The 25596-nt window shown below is 34.3% G+C and overlaps 1 protein-coding gene across 2 annotated transcripts in view; it reads right to left on the minus strand.

Moving 5' to 3' along the window:
• Nucleotides 1–3655: 3655 nt before the first annotated feature.
• Nucleotides 3656–25596, minus strand: part of PPM1B (protein phosphatase, Mg2+/Mn2+ dependent 1B) — an 80694-nt gene continuing 58753 nt past the window's right edge. Inside the window, exons 3-6 of one of the 2 annotated variants that reach the window (XM_060026703.1) lie at nt 21883–22000; nt 16900–17011; nt 16449–16506; nt 3656–5406 (exon numbers count right to left, since the gene is read on the minus strand). In XM_060026703.1, coding sequence (XP_059882686.1) covers nt 5377–5406; nt 16449–16506; nt 16900–17011; nt 21883–22000 — 318 coding nt within the window. In that variant the 3' untranslated portion in view covers nt 3656–5376. Of the gene's footprint in view, nt 5407–5435; nt 7308–16448; nt 16507–16899; nt 17012–21882; nt 22001–25596 lie in introns of those variants that run through there. The other variant, XM_060026702.1, reaches the window with a different exon arrangement.

Here is a 25596-nt window from a genome sequence, read left to right on the forward strand (position 1 = left end):
CTGCGTGCCTAGAGCCCGTGCTCCACAACAAGAGAAGCCACTGCAATGAGAAGCCTGCGCACCACAACGAAGAGTAGCTCCCGCTTGCTGCAACTAGAGAAAGCCCGTGCGTAGCAACGAAGACCCGACACAGCCAATAATTAATTAATTAATTTTAAAAAAGAAAATAAGGGAGAGAAGATACCATTGCCAGGAAAGCCAGCAAGAAGCAAGAATCAGTAGTGATGCGGCCTGAAAAGCAACTTACTCTGTATTAGTAGCTACACTGTTTTACTTCCAATTACAATGTAACATCCATAAGTCACCAGAACAATGGGCAAAAATAAACGCTTATCATTTTCATTAAGGTTTACAGAATAATCCCCAAAGTTGAATAGAAAAAAAAAAATCTTACACAGCAATTGAGCATAAAAAAATGACAATGCATAGGAATTCCCTGGCAGTCCAGTGGTTAGGACTTGGTGCTTTCACTGCTGTGGGCCCAGGTTCAATCCCTGGTCAGGGAACTGACATCTTGTAAACCACATGGTGTGGCCATAAAAAACAAAAACAAAAAGACAATGCAAATTGTTATAATGTGAACCTAATAATTTATTTGCAAAAGCAAGTAACTCTCAGGATTGCTTTGAAATAACTTAAATTCTAGTCTTAATGATTATACTAGCTTTTGACTATCTTACAGATTTTACGCACATTGTGCATTGTTTTTTTGTTTGTTTTCTTTTGCGGTACGTGGGCCTCTCACTGCTGTGGCCTCTCCCGTTGCAGAGCACAGCCTCCGATGCCCAGTCTCAGCGGCCATGGCTCACGGGCCCACATATGGGACCCTCCCGGACCAGGGCACGAACCCGTGTCCCCTGCATCGGCAGGCGGACTCTCAACCACTGCGCTACCAGGGAAGCCCTGTGCATTGTTTTAATATGTGAAAATCACATGGTATTTTTTCAATAATACTATTTAGCTACCCAAAACAGAATGTGTCCTAAAATCTTTATCAAATGCTTTCCCTTATCAAACCAGACTAATTTCAAAATACAAATAAAGGCAATTTGGAAGAAGAAATATAAATACGAGATGTCATTTAAAAATGCAATCTAAATTCTGGAGAAGGATAAGATTTGGCTAGCAAAAGAAATACAGTGGACATCTTCAGGTTAACTTCAATGACTGAAGTTGAATAAAAACTCAGTTTAACTCAAGCAACATAAATTGCTTGACAGACCATGAAAAGACAAGACCCGACTGAATCCTACACATCTGAGAATAAACCTGGCTTAGGGAGAAAAGAGAGTTGCAGTCATTCTTCGCTATCCAAACACACTTAAAACCAAAAAGTCAAGTAATAAGTATCTTAAGTAAATATTATAATTACCATGCCTCATAACTGGGCAAGAAATGTATAACAGAAATTGAGTGCTTTTTCTTTTTTGTCCGCCCTAACCAGGGATCAAACCCATGCCCCCTGAAGTGGAAGTGCAGTCTTAACCACTGGACCCCCAGGAAATTCCCAAGAGTGCTTTTAAAAAAAACACTTCCATGGTTAACTTTCCCCAACCTTGTTGAATGTTCAGAAAATTTTTAAATCTAACAACAAAAAAAATTCAGCATAAAACCCTGACCCACTTAATCACCATTAAAAAAGAAAAGTCCTGTCTTTATCTGGCCCACCTGAAATGACATCTCAGTCATGGTGAAATGATTTTATTTAAAATATGAATTTAAAAATTCAATATTGAAGTGAGACCTTCTCAAAGAAATAACATAAATCTACAATAATTGAAGACCTCTTAAAAGATTTAAATAATTCAAATATAAGCCATACAAAAACCAAACTCTACTGTTAAATATCTTAAGTCATAAATTTTCCAAGTTGAAACCCATCATAGGAATTTTCTGGGAGAAAAAAAAACAACATAATATTAAAGCCTCCACCTTGTTTATCTTGCTAAGTATCAGTGTAACAGTAAACATATAAACACCACCTCTCTCCCCCAAGTAAATTTTATGTCAGATCTGTATGTCTTAAGATTCACTTACTATGACACTAATATTTGGAATAAATGACATTGTCAAGTTGTCCAAAAGGATGAGGCAGCAACTCTGAAGGTCTGGGGGTCCCAGAGAACCTTTCAAGGAGGTCCAAGAAATCAAAACTATTTTAATAATACTAATACTTATTCTTTTTCAAAGTACTGACATTTGCACTGACTGTGCAAAAGAAATGGTGGGCAAAACTATAGGCACCCCAGCATGAACCAAAAAAGTAGCATCAAACTAATCAATTTCAGTTAACAATGTTCTTTAGCAGTAAAAATTTCATTACACCTCTACCCTTGAGTACACATCTTTTTAATATCCTATATGATGAAATGAGAAGTACTGGCTATATAGCATGCTGAAGTGTGATGGCTGTCTCTTATGTGATTATTTGAGATGTGTGCTGAACTAGTAGCCACTTTTCATGAAAACTGTTTTTACTTAAAAGAATGACTCACAGACTATGGTTGTTCAGCAGACATTTTCTCTGAAATGAATGAAGAAAGCCCTGTCACTTAAGGAAAACAACTGACAATATTTGTTGCCAATGATAAAATTTCCCCTTTCAAATGAAAGTTAGAATTTTGAAAAATCTGTATCCATCACTGTGAGCTTGACAGCTTTCTAATACTTAAAAGATTTTTCTGATGAGATCAGTTATATTAACATTATAAACACAGCATAATAAGATGTCAATGTTCTAAAGAACTGCATAATTCAATGAACCAGTATTTTCCAAATGACCAATGCATGATATTATAAAATCACGCAAAAGTCAAAGATCTACTATTCACACTGCAAGACAGATCAAATGGATTTTAATGTAACAGAGAACAAAACTGATTGATAAAGTTTCAGATTTCACACTGCAACTAACCTTCAAGAAACTACCCATTCCGAAGTTTTGATAATGTATCAAAGAGGAATATCCACAATTATCTGAAGCTACTAAAATACTCTCTTTCAATACATATTTGTGTGAGGCCAGATTTCTTCATATACTTCGAACACAGTGCCACACTGCAACAAATTGAATGCAGAAGCAGATAGGAGAATCCAGTACAACATTAAAGGATTTACAAAAATGAAAACCAGCGCTACTTTTCACAGTTTACAAAATAATTATTTTCATAAAACAATGCTATTTATGTTAACAGGTAATGTAAAATTTCTTGGTTTTAATTTCTAATACGATAAATATCAACAGATATAACCCACAAAAGCAAAAGTTCTTTGGGATCTTGAATTTTTAGAAATATAAATGGGTCCTGATACCAAAATGGTTGAGAACAGCTAGACTAGGGAATTCAGATTAATAAGTATTGAATATGGGCTTTTCTTTTGCTAACTCACACATTATTTATATTTCCAGGGCCACCAAACCCCCTAAGAAAGATTTTTTAAAGTAGTATAAAAAATGTTTTTGGAGTGGATAAGGGGTTACTTAGTATTGTCCTTTAGAGTTTGGTTAATTCTTAGTTAGAATTATAATTCACCTACATGGTTTTGTATGAAATTTTTCACAATAAATATTCTAACTATATAAAATGTTTAAAATAACATTCAAAACTGGACTTTTATTTTTAAATATCATATGAAATAGTAATATGTCACACTGTTTTTATCAATTCTTTATTTAGGTAACAAGTTGGTTATGTTCACTGCATTGTATGAAACATCACAATATCATACTGGAAAGGTACTATCAGTACAGGGTTGGATCAGAGTGGACAGTTTGAACAACAAACCATTTTGCATTCTTCATTCCCTAGCTTTTAACAACCCCCCAAACCCAGTCAAGGGACAAACAGCTTTTAACATTATCATGTAAAGCACTTCAACTTACAAGGCTAAAATCTAAAGAATAAATAAAATATGTTGTGGCAATAATTCCTTTTTAGACCAAAAATCAGGTGCACAATAAATCAAATGATCAAGAAAGCTGTATTCAAATGTGTGGCTCTCCAGAAACAGCTTCAGGAAAATGTTACAGAAAATACCATGAATTCCATTTCACACAGGACCAGATGATGACTCATTTTAACTACACACAAGGGCAATTACATCCTGCTGAAACACAATTTAAACAGATAGAAAATGTTTACAAAGCATCCACAACATGTAAACCATGTACAAATGGATACATTCATTGCTTCTCCTACCCCAATAGCTTCTTTTAGATAAATATTTCACTCTTCATGTTCAGCATTAACTGGCTACATGCAAAACTCAAAAGAATTCAAGGATTCAAGGTTATTGTAAAAATAGAATTAAACTAATAATCTTCAAGTACCTTATGTGACAGCCACTCCGTACCGTGCCCAATGTTATAAAATGAAAGGTTACTGAACCCATGAAAATATCTCTGTAATATTTCCTTAGATCTAAAATAGATCATTTTAAATGTATTTATAGTCATTTCAGTGATATTCTGAGCTTTTAAAATAACGTAAACAATTAAAAATTATACCAAATTACACAAAACTTGTTGTATCTTAAAAGCTGAAAAATTAAAACTATAGAAACCCACATGTAAAACAAAAATCACAATTTACATTATAAAGGCAAATCTCATTTAAAAAAATTTGCAGCAGTGAGATGTCAAAGCAAATTATAAATAGCCATAAATTAATCCATTTGGTTTCAAGAGGTTTTTCTAGTGAGAGTTGAAGGATGTGGTAGGTACATGCATAAAATTTGTAAAGGTTTATAATATTATTGCCAAATACACTTTATCTTGAAGCAGGCAACATTACAATTTGGACATTATTGGAGAACCCAGTTTGGTAATACAGGTAAAATTGGAAAAAAATTAAATAACAATTAATAATAAATATAAATCCTATAGTAAATTGCTCAAATGAAATTTTAAGTCACAGAGCTGCAAAAGGCTTCCAACTTGGTGAACTGAAAAAAGGAACATCTCATACAATTCTTTACTCTTACATGCTTATATGTTGTGTGTCTTGTTTAAAAAAAAAAAAAAACACATAATGTATCTTCAGAGTACAGCTAACTATATTCCCATGCACCTCAGGCATATTCGTTATTTGTGGTGAAATAACTCCATTGGTTTCTAGGGTCAAAAGTTCAATATAGATGTAACCAGTATGCCTGAGGTTGGCAAAAAATACTGTAGTACAGGCAATGCTACAAGTGGCAATTACCAGAAAACACAAATATGAACAAATGATGGGAAATGCTAATGATTTTCTGCTCATATCACAAAACGCTGGGAATCCACAAGAATATTTTTTCCCTTGTACTGAAGAAAATTGTGATTAAAAGTTTTTTTCCCCCAATTTTCAGAATCAAAAGCATTTTAGAAGGCTTATAAGGCTACCATGGGTCTTCTAGATCTCCAGCACCCTACAGGAAGAGAAAAGGAAGAATATTATTATTATTTACCTACACCACTTCCAGGTTGGATTGAACTTCAAAAGAAAACAAAATTAGATGAACAAGTTACCTTCCTTTCTTTGTTTGAAAAGGTAATTTTTACATAGAGGTGTGTGTACTGTTTATTGTGTGTATACACACATGGATCTACCTAACATAGATAGATAACTGGTTGGGTTTTTTCTCCCCTTTCCACCAAATGCCTTCCTCTTTCTCAAACCACTTAAAAATATTCTGGCATTGGAAAAATAGATCAAAAAAACAACAGCTACATCCGAAGATTCCAAAGTTTCAACTGTACCTTAAGCAACTTTAGACATATGATAAATATAAAACATGAAAAAGATAAGTTAAAATGTTCTACATACACAAAATAATTGTTTTTAAAAATACTTTCCCATGTGACTGAGTCATCTGTATTTTAAAAATTCATTTTAGCAAAAGTGAAACTCATATGTGCCACTATTTAAAATATCTTATAATTCTTGCATTTATATCTGATGAATACTTATAGCAAAACTCACAGTCTTACAATCTTTAAAAAGCTCATCACGGCAATTTTCTGACATGTCTACATGTGTCCATACTGTCCAAAGATTAATATTTTGTATCACAAAAAGGGGATAAAAAACAGAATAGATTTACTTTGAGTAAGCAAGACTTCTCAAAAATTTTTTCCTTTTAATTAATGAAAACCGCACCTAGCCAAAGTTTTCTAAATTTTATATACATACAAATGAAATTCGAATGAGTATTTTTCCAATATACCAAACCTGGTTGTTTTCAAAAAATTAATTTAAAAATAAGTACAACATGCATAGGTTATTCCACATCACATGCTTTATTTGGACTTAAACACTTATAATTTCATTCTAAACACTTGGTTGACATACATTTTGATGTATGTAGTTAGGCTATACAGAATATACAAACCAAAGCTGTATGAATAATACATAGGTTTTTCAAAAATTATGTCTCATAAAGAATACAGAGAAAGGAAAAATAACCACACATCCAGTACCTCAGAACTACTAAAAAATAAAACTACAGAGATGTAAAATATAAACAAGTCAAAGAACACACAAATTATCATCCTTGAAAAAAGAAATTACAGGCCAGCATCTGCCATTCTTTGAAGAACTAAAATTACTAAAGAAAACATAAATTTATTACAAAGCTAACTATGAGTGTACTAATACGTGAAGCAGTATAATTCTACATTAACAAGTTCTTCCACAACGTAAAGTAATCTTGCTAATTGGTAATCTCTAATCCTATCGAGTATGAATTTAACTACTGACTTTAATAACTGGTAGCCTCATTTCTGGCATACAATATGAAATGACATATAATTTTATTAAATTCAAAGTACTCTAAATAGCCAATTTTAAACTATCTGATAAAGATGTATGCAAAGGCCTTCTTAAAAAACAAGGCTATATGACTATAATAAAACTAGTTTACCAAGATTCAAATAACAAAACGGTTATATAAATGCATACATTATACTTCCTAAGTAAAAACCATCAAATCAAAGATCACAAAAATATTACCACAAAGTAAAGTCATAGTTTTTCACCACTCATCTTTGTCCCTGCATCTTCAGTACAGCTGTCTAATTCAGCAAGATCACTTTTTGATTCGGTATGGCTTTCCTGCATTGTCACTGGGTTTCCAGCATCACTGTTCGAAGAAGTAGCTGTAGCAGCTTGTTCAGCAGGGTTTTCTTCTCCCTCTACTTTAGCTAGCCTGTAACTAGTCAGCATCTCCTCCAGAAGTTGTCGGTAGTTTCCCCTATGATTAATTCTCATTTGCCTGAGAGCTTCCACCAATTTCCCCTGTGATCCACTTTCCTCTGCTTCATCGGAGGCCTTTTTTTAAGATTCAAGACCCCAGTGTCAGTAGACAAACTAGGATATCACATGTATTTCATAACATATCACAGCAAAACACTCATTTCTCTACCATGAGTAATATAGTCTAAGAACGAGAACATTTCGTTAAATAAGTATCAAGTGTTACTTGTGTCAATTAACAAAATTTCCAATGGAAATATCTCAAGTAATTTTTAGCAAATGATCATGAACTAGTTTATGTTTTATTTCACATCGATATTTGAAGCTTAATCTGAAATTTACTTGGCTATTAAAATTCAACACCAACACAAGCATCTCCTAAAACTGACTTACGTAATTAAAAAAACAATAATTGGATATAATTATTTAGTACAAAAGGAAATTAGTGTTTAAAGCAATAGGAAAGGACAGAAAAGCAAGCCATTAGATTCTTCATTTCTGCTAAATGACAGGAAGGAGAGGAGATACAAAATGTAAAATTATATAAATTTAAACTAGATTTTGCGGGAATTGTAAAGCTTCTGTGGATAAAATTTCTATTTACTTTTTGTCTTTAAATATTTTACTAAAAACATCTCTAGATTAAAATAGACAGTCATTTTAATCATTATAATAAGACATGAATAGTAAACTACTCAATTCTTTTATATTTTATTGAATTTTGTAAAACCTACAGGTTTCTACAATAGTAGCTACTTAATCTTGTTTACAGAACAAGCTCTAATATCCAAGCTGATCATACTGATATGCTGACAGACTAAAAGCAAGTCAACCTTGTAATATGTGACTCCTGATGTGATGCGTTAGGGAGTACAAAGTTATGTCCTGTGTTCTTGCCGAAAATGTTTAATATGACTCTAATAAAGCTAAGTCCCAATTTACAGGAAAACAGGGAATCACGTGAAAGGGCACCACAAGGAAACAATCATATGATCCAGAATGTAGGACATCCTATAAAAAGCTGGCTTAGACTCTTCATGTTCAGTGTTAATGGGAAAAAAAATTGGGAGCTTCATTAAAGGCTTGCTTAATGTGCTTGATTGGTAACAACTGGACTAGACCATGTAACAATTATAACAGTCATTCTATGGGCAACTGGGAAAATTTGGACTCAATATTAGATAATATTAAATTTATTATCAATTTTCTTAGGTATAATAATAATGTTATGGTTATGTATACAGAAAAATGTCCTCATTCTCAAGAGCTGCATGCCAAAATATTTACAGCTAAAATATTATATCTGCAATTTGCTGTCAAAGGTTCAGTCCAAAAAAAAAAAAGTCATCTACGTATACATAGAGAGAGAGAAAGCAAATACGGTAAAATGTTAAAACATGAGTCTAGGTAGAAGGTGTACAGGTGTTCACTTTATTATTTCAATTTTTCTATATGTTTGGAAGTTTTCATCATAAAGTGTTGGGAAAATAAAATACAAAAAGGTTACTGATATAGATGATCTGTTACAAACTCTTAACCATCTTTGGAGGCTGTTACTCTATAATTCTACAATAAAGATAATACTACTATAACCACATAATAAATGGCAATGTTTATTAGAAAAATCAGAGCACTGGAATTTTTTTTTTAAATCGCCCCTGTGGCAAAAAGCAAGAGGTGATACTGTGTATAACATATGTTTTATGTGTAGGTATATGTGTGTTCTGTCCATATTTTTTAGGATATTATTATGTAAAATGTCTGGGAAGAAAGGAAATACAGCAATATAAAAATGATAATAATGGGTAGTGAAGTTTCAGAAGCTTTATTTTTCTTTGAATTCTCCAATTTTCTACATCAAGCATATTAACTATCAAACTAACTTTTTTTAATTTGCAAAATTTATTGTGTGGAGAGAACATAATAAAGTGTGCTCTCTGTTAAGATTTTTCTCTTTCTTCCCCCCTTACCTTTCCTTCTGTACTAAATAAATGTTATTTCCCTAAATAAAGTTTCTCATTTGAATCTACTCAGGAAAGGTTAAGATGGAACAATGAGATAAATGCTTGCTAGTCGTAAACCTTATCAGTCTTTAATCAGGTCTACCAAAAAGAAATTTTCTATTTGAGAGTATATCACAAAGAACTTTTAATGAAGGGCATAAGACTCCTCTCTGCCCTCCAAATAAAAACCCCTCAAACCAACAACTCCCTTTGACAACTCCCTAGGACACAAACAAAATCTGCTTCAAGTGGACAGTTACACATAGAGAGCTCAACCTTGGTTTTACATCAGAATCACCTGTAGAATTTTCAAAATTATACAGATGCCAAAGCTCCATCCCATGATATTCATATTCAGTGGGTTGGGGTGATTTTCTTAAAGCCTGATAGGTGATTCTGATACACGGCAAAGGTTGAGAACCACTGATAAACTGTCTTACTTCTTTGAGCTTATTGATACGGTTGGATCAAAGGTTGTTGTATTTGGATGTATGTCACTCTCCATCTGACACATTTATTATTACAGTAATCATCTGTTTCTGTGAATTGCTGTAATAGTGGTAGTTGGGGAGAGAAAAGTAGTTGCTTTATAAAAAACACATTAAAACCCAAACTGTAAATTAAGTAGGGATGGATTTACAATGGCCAATTGAAAAGAATTTGAGTTAATGACCACATTTAAGTCATTTTATATTATAGCAAATTACAGTTTCTTTTTGTGCTAGATAGACAATGGATGGGTGAAACCTCTTCCCCAGCCATTTCATTTGATTCCTCAAAATAATGTTATACAACTCTCTCATGGATTCTCATTAATATCAGAAAAGGAATCTATTGTTTAGCTGCACCTTCTTTACCTGAATTCACACACAAAGCACATCACGTTTATAGATTTACCACAGCAATTAATTCCACCTTGCAACTGTTCACAAGTCTCTCCAAATCTCTGTAAAATCTCTGAGATAAAGATAATTTCGATTCCTTTCTGTATCCTCCCTACCACCTAGAGAAGGAAAATTAATGCCTGTGGCTAAGAACTTTATATACATAATCTCATTTAATCCTTACAGGTACCCTACGTAATAGATACTGCAACTCTAGTTTTTATAAGTGAAGAAACTAAGGCTCAGAAAGATTTAAGTTATTTGTCAGGGTAACAATGCTAGTAAGTGACAGAACTCAGATTTCTGTACAGGTGTAATTAACATCAATGTCCCTCTGAATGTTCTTTTGAATACACTATGGTAACAGTTTTTGCATACTAAGTGCCTCATATAAATAGACACTTACTAAATAAATATTGGTTAAAATTATTGTAGAACTGGACCACAAATTATTTCATATTGAGGTCTATAATGCATTTCCTTGTCACAGAAAAATTAATAAAATTATAGGACAAAAAAATCATATTAGATGGGATGGTTTAAATTATTCTGCAAAATAAATTTAAAGCAATTACAGAAATGGGAATTTAGGACTTTTCCCTCAGATTTTGTTTTTAAGGTTTTACTGTCATCTAGACTTACACAGCTTGAGAATCAAATTTCTCATTATGAAAACACTGCCTTACACGAAATAAGACACAGGAATATGGATACATCAAGCAGAGGGCAAAGAGAAGGGGGGAAAAATTTTTTTAAATGGAATTTAACTAGCTAATATTTATTTGCAGCAATTTTTAAAAAATAGTTGTCATTAGTGAAATTCTTCAAATGATTAGCTAAAACAGTGGAGAGAAAGTGAAGAATGCTAGTATATTTACTATGTTTTTTGGAGTCCCATGCCCTGCTTATCAGGTTAAAAATAATTTTTAGAAGATTCTCAAATATGACTTCATGAGATACAATTAACAGTGACTAATAAAGAATCTAATAAATTATGTTATCTTCAAGGATCATGTAAACTTCAATCAATCTGAAATAATTTTAAAAAGTCACTTAAATGGTCAAGACCACATAGCTACAAGAAGTGGTATGTCAAATGACACCTTAAAAAATAGTGACTAGGGCTTCCCTGGTGGCGCAGTGGTTGAGAGTCCGCCTGCCGATGCAGGGGACACAGGTTCGTGCCCCGGTCCGGGAAGATCCCACATGCCACGGAGCGGCTGGGCCCGTGAGCCATGGCTGCTGAGCCTGCGCCTCGGGAGCCTGTGCTCCACAACGGGAGAGGCCACAACAGTGAGAGGCCCGCGTACCGCAAAAAAAAAAAAAAAAGAATAAAAAAAAAAATAGTGACTAAAATTAGTGCATTTTCAAACAGTGTAGGTAGGTCTTCTCCATAAAAATGCTTTGACAAGTGAAAAAGTAAACAAGAAACAATTTACAAAAAACCTAGTATTCACAAAATCCTAAAACTGTGATATAAAAATATAATTGATCTATTTGAAATAAAATTAAAAAGAAGACTGTATATAAAACTTAATAATGTGAAAACAGAACAGGGAGATTTTGGGGGGCTTTTGTCCTGTCTTCCCTCCCCTTCTCAAAATCCAAATGCCTTAAAATGTTTTTTTAGTTAGAATAAAAATGAGTATTTAAATGAAAAATAACTAATAAGACACTGGGCTTCACTACTTAGTCTCAACAAGTTTATAAAATATTCCTCATCAAAAAACAGAGTATTTTAAGACTATTAAACATGAGATTCACTAAAGAACGGGAAATGATTTTTCTTGCACAACAGACAGAGGTGGGGGTACAGACACATATGTAATCTCTAAATATCTTAGAAAGGCTGCATGGAAAGGTGTAAAGGGAATAGTTTTTGGAGTCATTCTGAGTTAGATTCAAATTCTGGCTACTCGATTTATCTAGCTTTGCAACCTGGGCAAGCTACTCTGCACCAATTCTTAGTCTTCTCTGTAAGTGAAGGGTGTTGAGATTACCTATAACTAATATTTAGATATAGATATATAGATATGACTTAGCACAAGTAGGAGTTGGGTAAATACAAGTTCCCCCTTTATCATTGGAAAATCATCAACTTACATAGCTACCTGATCAGTGGTATACTGATTCAAAAGCGTCTTAAGTCTCCATTGAGGGAAGAAGTGAACCTTTTGGCATGGAAAATATAAAGCTCAAAAAATAAACTTTCCTTCTAATTAGTAACCTCATATTATTTTTTAAAATACATGACTTAAAGATAGTCTTAGCCATATATACACTACCAAATGTAAAATAGATAGCTAGTGGGAAGCAGCTGCATAGCACAGGGACATCAGCTAGGTGCTTTGTGACCACCTAGAGGGGTGGAATAGGGAGAGTGGGAGGGAGGCTCAAGAAGGAGGGGATATAGGGATATATGGGTACATACAGGTGATTCACTTTGTTATACAGAAGAAGCTACCACAATACTGTGAGGCAATTACATTCCAATAAAGATGTAAAAAAAAAAAAGATAGTCTTGCAAACTACTAGAAAGAAAGAAACAGAAATATTTCTAACTTAACTAGTATTTATTGAGCTCTCAGTGTATGTCAGGTGAGAGAGCTCAGCACTGCTGTAGGTGCTGTGATATAGCCATAAACAAATCAGATGAAGTCCCAGATCCCAAGGAATTTAAATTCTAGTCATAAAACCAGACTAGCATTTTTTTAGATAAACAAGGACTTACTGTATAGCATAGGGAACTATATTCAATATCTTATAATACCCTATAACGGAAAAGAATCTGAAAAAGAATATATATATGTAAATACATAAACAAAACAGAAAACTGTGTATCACTTTGCTGTACACCTAAAACTAACCCAACCCTGTAAATCAACTATTCTTCAACTAAAAACAAGCTAACTAGCATTTTAAAAGAAGGGCAGTCGGGGGAGGGGGGGATTCCAGAGCCCTACCTTATATAACAACTTAAAGCAAAATGCAGTTTTACTTTTTCTGATCCTCTGGGTGATTATTCTTTTGGGAGTCACAGACTCCTCTGAGGAACTAATGAAAACCACAGACTTACTCTAAATCATTAAATAATGTGTATGCACACACATAAATACATTTGCAAAAACTTTTGGGGAATTCACGAACCCCTTTATTAAGAATTCATGCTTAACTCTTTTCTACAGATTTTGATTTTAAAGCTGGGAAAATATCAGTATTGCTTATATTAAGAAGACTGAACATATTCCAGAAAGTTGAACTAAAATACAAAAATTTAGTAAAGCAACTTAAGAAGAGTCCCCTAAATAATGAACTTTCTGAATATATTTTAAATGATTTACGTTGACTTATATCCAACTGAGCTTTTAAAAATACTTTTATTAATCAAAAGATTTTTTTAATATAAGAAAAATGAATAAATCCCTATTTCTAATGGTACTACTTATAGGCATTCACAGCAGAACAATTCTATCTTGGACATAAAGTAGACATTTTAGGAATCTAAATAATCTCTGATTTACTCTGATGAGCATTCATTTTTTTAAAAATATCTGAATAAAAAATTATTTTGTTATTTAAAAAAAAACACCTCCCACCTCTCTCCTCCTCTGTATTTCTACCATACCTCTGTCTTTCCCATTCTGCAAGTTAACTACATCAGCCCCTGCCACTGTGTACTTCCCGGCAGCATCTTCCGCATGGCACGGATCTAACCAAGCTGAGAAGCATTTATGGAGCACTTCTGTGTCTAACTCACTGCTATCGTAGGTAAAGTTGAGAGCTAAGAATTTAATCAAACCTCTATAAGTTCTTCAGTTTTCTGTTTCTTTTGTACTTTTTAGTACATTTCTTCTACTTGTGATTATGGTTCAACATTTTTCTAAGGTTGTGATTATTCTGAAAGGGTAAAGTAATGTTTCCCAAAATAGGATTCTGGGCTGCAAAAGTGAGTTTTTACAGTAAACAAGGAAGTTTCTCTAATCCACACAACTATCTACTAATGATGAGTTTATACTTATCATCTCTGTGATCATTTCACAACTACTTGACTTCCAGCATCTCTTTAATCTAATATTGCATATGTTTCTAACAGATTAAAATACCAGATACTCCTTTGAGTCTGTCATTCTTATGCTGCAAACACAGGGTGGCTCTACACTCTAAAATACAAAGTTCAAAAGGTATGTCTAGTCTCTTCACAAATACTTCTGGCATCCTGAATTCTTATTTTTCACCATAGCAATTCTCTGCTCTAGCCAAAACGATGTCCTCTCTTTCAAAGATAGCTTAAACTTTGTTCTTGCCTTGACCATCCATGTGAACTATCATCATCCTCCTTTACTTTCTGCCATTCAAACCATTCTTCAAAACCAATCTTTTCTCTGAAAATCTGACTTCCCAAGCAATTACTGTACAATTCACATGGCAATTAATCACATTCTATATTTTGTCATTTCTTTTTATCCTTTAGTAAATGATGTGAAACCCTTTTATTAATTAATTTGTATGTTTACATCTACACTGCCAGGTGCATTGAGAGTAGGGATGGGGGACCATGCCTTGTTTCATAGTCTCCTCCCATATCAATTCATTACACGGTGGATTGTCAGTGTTTAGTCTTAGAAAGCTTATATATAAAGGTGATTAACTATACATCCCCTTAATTTATAGTCATATAATAATGGTCTTTAAGGCCAGTTTTATATCCTGAGCATCTCTTCTGAGTTTCATGGTTCTGTTGCCTATTTATTCACTGTTTATATAGCTACTATGTAAAATAAGTATTTTCTATTTTTTAAAAAAGTTTAAAATTCATCCTTGGTAGATGTTAAACAGAAATTCTGGGTTACAAACTTTTTTTTTTTGGAGTAAAAGCTGCCAATGTTCTTGAGAGACCAAGAAATCCAGCAAGTATATTATGAAATAATTTTTTCAGATTACACACTGGGGTTGCATTTTCAAACACATGAGGGAACAGGAGTACTTACATGGCTAATAATGAATCAATAACTATTTGAGGTCTCATTTCCTCCAAACCTGGTGATGGGTGCTGTGTGGAACCTATAATCTAGCTGAAGAGGTAAGACTCTCTTTACTCTACCTCCCAATTACTACCATCTTTTTAGTTGTATCAACATCCTATCCTCACTTGTTTGGTTTAGGGTTCTTCAAATGCATCACATGACATATCTTTATTTTTAATTTCCACATCTTTGTATACAATTCTTAATACTTTAAGGGACGTGCCACAAAAGAGTCTCAGAATCACTGCTCCAGGCCAAGGTATAAATTCTGTTATTAGCAATATATAGTATCATTTATTCAACTAACTAAAATGCATTAATTATAAAAATTACCCTTTTTATCAGTATAACTTTTATTGTTAAGAAAAAAGAAATTATATGATATTGCTGTACAATAATGAACCCTGGAAAACATGCAATTGAGATGATACATAATTTCTACCAGTGGCTGATGTCTCTCTCAAGACCTGCCAAGAGGAGCTAGAGACTTGGAGGGTGAGTCTATTTCTTCTCAACAAGTCATTACTATGTTTGGCTCCCTTAAATCTCTGAAGCATACATGTTAAAATTAAGTTGTTCATTTTTAGATGCCCAAAAACTTGAAAACTCATAATCTGTCTCTGATTGAAAACTCATAACTTGTCTATGAGAAGACAGTTAGTTGAATTACTGACTTTGAAATTTAGGGCAGTTTTTTTAAAAAGGACACTGTTTTGCCTGCTCGTACTAGTACTAAAATAAAACAAAAAACTTACACAGGAGCAGCTGATCAGTATTTCTAAGGAAGGTAAAGGGACAAAGAGTTTTGCTCTGATGAAGCACAGCAGGATACAACAAAATGGTTATCCCAGTTCAACAGATATACCCACAGCACAACAAGAATGTTAAAAATGAATTATCCTCAGGTGTTCAACTGGGCACAAAGGGGCACTGAAAGGTAAAGGTCTACTCTTTAAAATAATAACATCACTATTGCCAACTTCCAGTGATGCTAACAGCCTGCTGGAGGAGAAATTGACATATTTAAAAGCACATTCTTTGTTTGCCTCAAAATTAATATTTAAGGGAGAAAGAGAAGGAAAGGCAGACATACAGGGAAGAAGTAAGTACAACCCACACAAAAAGGTATTTGATGCCCATTAAATGAAAACAAACCTATCTACAAAACAGAACTTTATCTCTACCTTCCACTTCAATATATTTCCTTTAATTTTAACTGACTCCTTAAAACGAAAAGCAGTCATAATTTCCAGTATTTGTATTATAAAATTATTTAAAATACTTAAGAAATAAAATAAAGCTTACCCCATCACTTTCTCTATGTGGATTCAGCCTACTATAAACAGCTTCAATAACATTGCGCCTAAAAAGAAATATGCTTTAGTTTTATTAAATTACATACAGTTGTTAAGCTTCTGAGTATTTTAAATAATACTTCATATCTTAACTACACTCAAAAATTAATTGCTTCATTAAATACCTGCCAAGAACATAATATCTGCATTTCACTCAGAACTTGATCCTGCACAATCCATTTGTTCTCATTTACCAAGGAAAGAAGGACCTTCATCCTCAAACAGTATAATAAATAATGCCTTGAAAAGAAAATCTCTTCTCGATGAAATTTTAGAGTTCTTCTCTAGTATAAGAACTATCAACCCATTTCATCTTTAGATAATTGATGTACTTCTTACCAAAAATTATTTAATTACTAACTATAAATGAAGTCAAAATTTGTTCTTTTTCTTCTACTTACTTGCCGGCAAGACCTCCCCCAGGAGGCAAATTCGGGATATTTTCTGCAGACAAGATGCGCATGACATGGGCAAGATCAGGCATTCCTTCCTCACCAGACTTCTCCATAATTTCTGTAGGTTTTTAAAAAGAGTTCCTAAATTAATGTGATAACTCAGAATTCACACAGTGAAACAAGAGGTACTATTTGGTAGTACCTATTTTAAAATATAAAATGCAAATATTACCTTACTATCACAACACAAGGAACAAAAAAAGTAAGATAAAAAGTTATTTGCATATATATACTCATTTTAGCATTATTCATAAAAGCAGAAACTGGAACAAATTAAATGTCCAATAAAAGGACAGTTAAGAAAATTTTGGTATAGCCACTGAGTGAAATGGTTTATAATCAGTAAAAATGATCCCTATGAGCACAGCACAGCCACATGGAAAAACACTTTTGATCTATTATTTTATGTAAAAATATAAAAGTTATTAATGCTATAATTACAGGAAAACAAAAGCAATGGAAAGATAAGGACTATAAGAAGGGGAAAATTAAAAACTGTTTTATAGGTTTTTTGATACTTAGTTGTGTTCCACAATTTATTTAAAACAGAAAAGGAAAATAAATCTCAGAACTTGCTAATACTTAGAACAAAATAAAACATTTCCATGTTTCACTTATATTTACAATTTATGGAAAACAGATTTTTAAAGCATGATCATTTGGCCAGTATTCAGACATAAAATCCTCAAAAATCAGACAACAGCAAACTTACTTTTAAGACAACAAAAAAGCAGAGTCCTAAGCAGCCCTCAAGATGCAAACTCCAAACTGTTTCCCATGTGTCCCTCACAGGGACTTCACTGTGACCTTGATTTTCACTGCTCCCATTCAACTCTGCTCCAACTCCTACCTGTATCTCCAAAGGTGCTATTCAAAGAAACCTTCTAGATTTTCACATATACTTCCTCCCTTGGTTTGCAACACTTTTTACATCAATCCAACCAGCCTCTTTGTACGGTTAAAGTGTATTTATATTTCAGGTTTCAACTTTATGTGTCACTTTCTCAAATTCTTCTCTGACCCACACCTGGCATAGGTGTATTGCTAGATACTCCAACTGTACATGATATTTACTAGATCACAGACCGCAAGCTTCATGAAGGCAGGACTGTAATTTTTCTATGTTACACTTGTATCTCTACAGTGCAGGGTTTCTCAGCCTCAGCACTACTGATGTTTTTGACAATTTTTTGTTGTGAAGGCTGTCCTATGCATTGCAGAATGTTAAGCAATATCCTGGCCTCACTCACTGGACGCTAGTGGTACCCTCTCAGTCTGAGACCAAAAGTGTCTCCAGACATTGCCACATGTCTCATGAGGGACAAAATCCATCCTCCTCCCCACACCGGCCACTGAGAACCACTGCAGTCTAGCACTTCACCAGCCAATTTTCACAACCCACTGGTGCCCCTGCAGTCCAGTCCTCCACCATCATCTGCCACCTGCTTTAATGCATGATTCCTAATTGGTCTCTTAGCTTCCTCTCTTGTCCACTCTTTACAATCTCTTCTTCACATGGCAACTGAGAGAGATCCTTCTAAAAGTCAGATCAAGGGACTTTCCTGGTGGCACCGTGGTTAAGAATCAGCCTGCCAATGCAGGGGACACGGGTTCGACCCCTGGTCTGGGAAGATCCCACATGCTGGGAAGCACCTATGCCCATGCGCCACAACTACTGAGCCTGCGCGCTAGAGCCCGCGAGCCACAACTACTGAGCCCGCATGCCACAACTACTGAAGCCTGCGCACCTAGAGCCCATGCTCTGCCCCAAGAGAAGCCACTGCAATGAGAAGCACATGCACTGCAAAGAAGAACAGCCCCCCGCATTCCACTAGAGAAAGCCTGCACACAGCAACGAAGACCCAATGCAGCCAAAAATAAATAAATAAATAAAATAAATTTATATTAAAAAAAGGTCAGATCACGTCACTCTCGCACTCTTCCAGTGACTTCCCAGCACCATTTGAATGAAGTCCAAAGACCTCATTTTAGTCTGCAGAGCCCTACATGATCTGCTTCTTAGCAATCTCTCTTCATCTTTCACTTTTCCACCAGCTCATTCTCATCTAGCCACACACTCTAAGCATATTCCCTCCTCAGTCCTTGTTGCTCCCTTTGCTGGAATGTTCCTCCCCAGATAGCCACTCTCTTCCATATATAGGTATCTGCTCAAATGTTTTTCCTCAGAGAACTGCCTAACCAATATTCCTTGTTACTGTCTGCTTACTGTTTTCTTCTATTAAACAAAAAAAAAGGTCTCTACTACATTATAAACTCCATGAGATCAAGAATGTATTTGTTTTGTTTTCTGCTGCATTCCCAGTAACACACATGCTCAGGGACAGCTGAAGAAATGAATACATGTAGAAGGTATTCACCAAATATCTAATCAATTTAGGTTAAAGGCTATTCCCTGTTTAACATTATACCTCCCCTCTGCATTCCCAATAAAAACACATACAAAGACTTGCCAATACACAGAATGATTTCACCTCAAAATTTTAATGTCAGATTACATGATCTAAAACCCTAATAGAAGTATAATGCTCTTGAACAACGCTACCTTATAAAAAAGAAGTTAGGTACCAAGGCATATTGATTTGTAGTGGCTGCTTTTTCAATGATTTTTAAGTGTTTTTTGATTGAATGATTAATCATCAAGTATCTACCATAGCCCCCAAGACCATATCATATTATTACATATCTGTCATCTTTGCCATATAACATATATTTTGAAACTTTAAAACTATACAGAAGAAAATTAATATTAAATGTTAACCCACATTGAGCTGAACTGACCACACATTTAAGAAATTAAAATTTAGGGGGCTTCCCTGGTGACACATTGGTTAAGAATCCACCTGCCAATGCAGGGGACATGGGTTCGAGCCCTGGTCCGGAAAGATCCCACATGCCGCGGAGCAAGTGAGCCCGTGCGCCACAACTACTGAGCTGCGCTCTAGAGCCCACATGCCACAACTATTGAAGCCTGCGCACCTAGAGCCCATGCTCTGCAACAAGAGAAACCACTGCAATGAGAAGCTTGCGTGCTGCAACGAAGACCCAATGCATCCATAAATGAATGAATGAATGAACAAACAAATAAACAGAAGAAATTAAAATTTAGCTGTTACAGAAGAGTTTATAAAACCTACAGTTTGCTGAGGACTTAGGCACTGTACCAGGTACTTAAAGTTATCTCATTTATTATTAAAACAAACTGTATGGTTGGTGTTTTTACCTTTAGTTCACAATAAAGAAACTGGAGCCTTAAGAGATTAGGCAAGTTGGTTGAGTCATATAACTAGTAATTGACCAAATTTTAGAGTTCTTCCCCAAATGAAAACTATTTAGTTTCTTCTTTGTGAATGAAGAAATAGGACAATAAGAAAATTCAATAGATAGCTAGTAGGAAGCAGCTGCATAGCACAGGGAGATCAGCTAGGTGCTTTGTGACCACCTAGAGGGGTGGGATAGGGAGGGTGGGAGGGAGGGAGATGCAAGAGGGAAGAAATATGTGAACATACGTATATGTATAACTGATTCACTTTGTTATAAAGCAGAAACTAACACACCATTGTAAAGCAATTATACTCCAATAAAGATGTTTAAAAAAAAAAAAAGAAAGAAAATTCTTCTTGCTTTCTGGTAAATTTGAGCCAGCAATCCCCCACCCAAATACACTAGACCTTTTAGAAAACGTGTATTATTAAAAACTCCTATAAACAGCTCCTCTTAATAATTATGATATTATCAACAGGAATAAGAGTGCCTCTGACATTGTCTTCAAAGTGTTCCCACGTTTCTTATCTTTCCATTACCCTGAAAACAGAACTCACTGACAATTCAGAGCTGAAGAAATTGCAGACCAACAAAAACAAAACCTTTATGCACCTTTGTTTATGGTGTGTGGCTAGATAGCTGTAAAGCTAGAAAAGATACATCTGTCCCCGCTCTCTAAATCTGCAAGAGAAGGTAGTTTTCCTTTGGTAATTACACATTTGAAATTGCAAATTTTTGCATTTCAAAACTATTACCAATTACTATAGCTACTGTTCAGCTAAAACATGACTCGTAATAGGACAAATCTGACAAGCTGACTACAACATAATCATTAATTATATCATTCAAGTGTACTATTAAAAAATAATAATAATCAAGCCATAACGGTGTTAGGAAAAAATATAGGTCAATATGTAACACTGAACTCTGCTCAATATTATGTAACAACCTAAATGGGAAAAGAATTTGAAAAAGAATAGATACATGCACATGTGTAACTGAATCACTTTGCTGTAAACCTGAAACTATCACAACATTGTTAATCAACTATACTCCAATATAAAATAAAAAGTTAAAAATATATAAAACAAAATTTTACATTTTGTTCAAAAAAAAAAATGTAACTCTGAATTGAGGAAAGAACTTTGTTAAGAATGATATCAAGGCAAAATAAATAAATAAAACTGACATAATATAACTTCATAAAAAGTAATTTTATATCTAAAAAGCAGCACATATAAAATCAAAATGAAGTATTAAGTTGGAGATCCTGTCACAGACTCTAACATGTATTCTCTATCAGGGTAACCACTAAATGAATATTTAAAAGGATGTATAACTGATAAGCAAATGCAGGGATGAAATGGAATGGAAAATACTGATTAACCCAAAAGGGACGGAAGGAGAAAAAGGGAAAAAGAACAGATGGAACATATGTAAACAAGTAAGATAACAGATTTAAACCCAAACAAATTAGCAAATTATGTTGAAGATAAAGAGACTAGGTTTTCCTCTCCCTTATTCCTGAATAATAATTTATTTTTAGTCCAAAAGCTGCAGGAAATTTTAAAAGAACTATTTGATAAACAAGGAATAATAATCTTCCTTTCCTTCTAAATAATAATAATAAAAAAGCATCTGTCTTACCTTCCACCCGTGATTCCAAGTACTTATCCAACTCTGAGTCTTTTCTCATTGCTTCATCTGAGACCTTGGGGGCATTTGAAAAGCAAACTAGTACAATACTCATGTTATCTCGACTTCCCTGTATATTAAAAAAAAGAAAAAGAAAAATTATACTTCAATAGTCTACCAACTTTCTATTATTTACTTCAAAACAGATTTAATTACAATAAGCAATTACTTATTTAATCATCTAGAATGTACACCTTCAACACATTCATTTTCATTCCAAAGAACTATTTGAAGCACACCCTGAAGAAACAAGGACTCCAGGTATGCATAGATCATAATTATTTTATGACTTTTGATTCCGTGTACCTTTTCTTATCCACCACCATTCCACAACCTGAGAAATGAAGATATCTTCACATATATTAAATCTTCTAAAAACTTTGTTTCCCACTCAAGATTGCATATTCCCAAAGTGACTTAAGCCCCAAATGCATCCTCCCAAAGAAATATACATTATTTTCCTAGCTAATTAACCTGCATCAGAGCAGTGCTACTGAAACTCTATTGAACTGACTTGGCTGAAAATTGTTGATCATTAGGATACCCAAGACACTAAAATGAACAAGCAGAGAAGAAAAGTTAAACTGGAAACTCTTCTGAGGGTACACTATCAAACAATCAAACTGAGATACACTGTAGTCAGATGTAATAACTTTTGAAGAAATGACATCAGACTGTTACACAGAATTACAGTGTAAGGATTTGTAGAGAGTAGCTAAAACTGCTAATTTAAGGACAAATTTTACTGCTGCCTTTTTAATCACACCATCACAAAAGGAAAAGGAAACAATATATAGTACTCTATTACCGTGAGACTATAAGCAATAAATTTAAAACATTTTCTCACTAGTTTTCTTATAGGTATATTACTTTTATTGAGTTTTTTTTTAGAACAGAATGAAACTGTTCTTGGAATAGTGATTTTTTTAACTCCTTTTTTTTTTTTTGCGGTACGTGGGCCTCTCACTGCTGGGGCCTCTCCCGTTGTGGAGCACAGGCTCCGGACGCAGGCTCAGCGGCCATGACTCATGGGCCCAGCCGCTCTGTGGCATGTGGGATCTTCCTGGACTGGGGCACGAACCCATGTCCCCTGCATCGGCAGGCGGACTCTCAACCACTGTGCCACCAGGGAAGCCCATTAACTCCCTTTTTAAAATTTTATTCACCACTCTAAGAAACTAAGTCAATGGCGGTGGGATTTGCCAACCCAAGTGAAAAGAGCCAAGGTCACACCCATGCTAGTCTAGTCTTTTCAGTCATCATGGCCAGAATCTAGGCAGGCATTGTTTGGTTAAGACTTGCCACCTTTTTGGGACCCACATGACATAGCCAAAGATAGGCCGGTCTTGAAAAACTTCTGCCACAATCTCCTAAAACTCAGTGGAGCAAAGTTTGAAGGCACTAAAGGCTGGGTCTTAAGAAGGCTTCAAAAAGAATAACCCTCTGCACAGAATTCTGATGCTTTAGTAGAAAGAATCATGATGAGTATATAACCCAGTTCTCAATATCTGGAAAAAGAATTAGGATTTCCAAATTGGCCCAAAAGAATTTTACTCCTTAATGAAACCCACCAAAACTTGCATAATGACTTAATATTAGAAATACTACACTGGCTATATGAAAAAAAAAAAAATATATATATATATATGAAGATATACACACACATATCCCACATATAAACCCTATGGTTCCAAACAGCAATACATTCCACAGGAATCAGGATTTACCATATAAATTCAGGTCAGGCAAAATCTTTATACCACAGATATTCAAGAATCAAGCATCACTTGAATACCAATGATTATTTTTTAAAGCAATTTCATGAATAAACAGAATTCACACCTTACGTTTTTAGAAATCCAGTTTCTTCTAACCATTCTCTATTTTGTTAACAACAGCATGATTGTTTAGCCATTCCTAATCAATCAATCTATCTATATAGTTTCCATTAGATTTTTATAAGTTATAAAACATACATCTTATCATTTGGAAAATTAACTAAAAGATAGTTTCAAGAAGTTTAAGTACCCAAAGATATTTAAAGGAAATAATTTAGATGTTAGGTGTTAACCTTGGCACGTGTGATTTCAATGATGGTGTTTCTATTTCTACATAAAGAGGATTTTCCCCTAAACACAAAGTATGAGTGTGTTTCAGTAATTTTTATACAGCAATTGAAAAAGATACTTCCCTTTATGCCTCTTCAGTTTTCTAGAGATAAATCATCCTTGCATATTCAGTATAAATTTTCTGCAAATTCCAGAATTGAAATGTGATTCAAAAAAAAAAATCAAGTTGAACAACTAAGGCAATTAGCCAGATGTTTAAAACTAATTATTTCAGCCCCTTTTCATTTTTTAATTTTGACAATAGCACAGCAGTAGTATTCTAAGGAATGAGAGCTTTAATAGACAGTTATAGATCAAAGTAGCCAGTGCCCCTGCTATAAGTAAGGGTATCTAAAATTAATCATTAAATAATTTGATGCTGTTAGCTTTAAAGATGAATGCTGCATGGTTACAAAGAAGTATTCTGGATCAAGTCTTTACACAGCATATGAAATAGGTTGTGAACAGAATCTCTAACACTACCAAAGTTAGTAAATGAGTATCTGATAAGTGAACCATAAATATTCCTCATTTTTTAAATCAAATTTTTTAACCTGCAGCTCACTGCAGTTATCTCATTTACACAGAGCTCAAAAACCAGCCAAACTTAAGGAATAGCCCAAATTTTCAGCCATCCATGAAAGATGCATCCTATCATCACTTCCTTTCAAGAATACTCAATTCTCCCACCATTTCTTTATTGCTTGAACCTCTATTTCCCTTCATACATATCTACCTCCGTTTCATAACCATCATCAATAGAACTAAAATTTATTGAGGACTGTAAACCAGATACTGTTCATGCACTTGCCAAAAGCTTTACTCTCAGCAACTCCATGAAGAAGATATTATTACCTCTATTTTATAAGATGAACAAACCCAGGCTTTGCACTAAGTGGCAGAGCATAATTCAAATCCCAGCTGTCTGGTTCTAATACCAAACCCGTGGTTCTAAACAGTGTGCCAAGAAGCCCCAGGATGCCACAGTGCACTCAGAGATATTTTAAATGCAGCGGGGGGAAGGGGACGACACAGTGATACTCAACATCTGTGGACACCTCACAAACTAGCTCAAGGTAGTTCACACTTTTAACATTAGACAGCACTATATTCCTCTCAATGACATCCTATTTTTCCAAAGCTGGGGTTCTGGGAGTTACTGTGATTAAAAAGCAAGTCCTCATAAAAGTCAATGTGATACAGGAAACAAGTGTGACAGTGCCTAATGATTCCAAGGTTTGAGAAGTTGTGCATTGTCCAACAGGTGCACACATGTCATCAGTATGTAACTGTAGTTTTTAAAAGAATGAAATAAAACATTTTTTCAATGTATGAGTATTATTTGTTAATTATTTTGTATACTCATTAAGTTTGGCTCTAACTACTTAATACTCATAACTATTAGGTATTAATACGGCTAAGTAGCACTGTAAAAAAACTTACTGAGATACTCAAGACACCATCAACAAAGCAAGTTGGGGGATTTCTACACTACATATACTGTATTTTTACATCCTTCTCTTCCATACTTCAAAAAACCCAGCCACACCCCACTCTA

This window comes from Delphinus delphis, chromosome 12 (assembly GCF_949987515.2).
Source record: "Delphinus delphis chromosome 12, mDelDel1.2, whole genome shotgun sequence".
Lineage (NCBI taxonomy): Eukaryota > Metazoa > Chordata > Mammalia > Artiodactyla > Delphinidae > Delphinus > Delphinus delphis.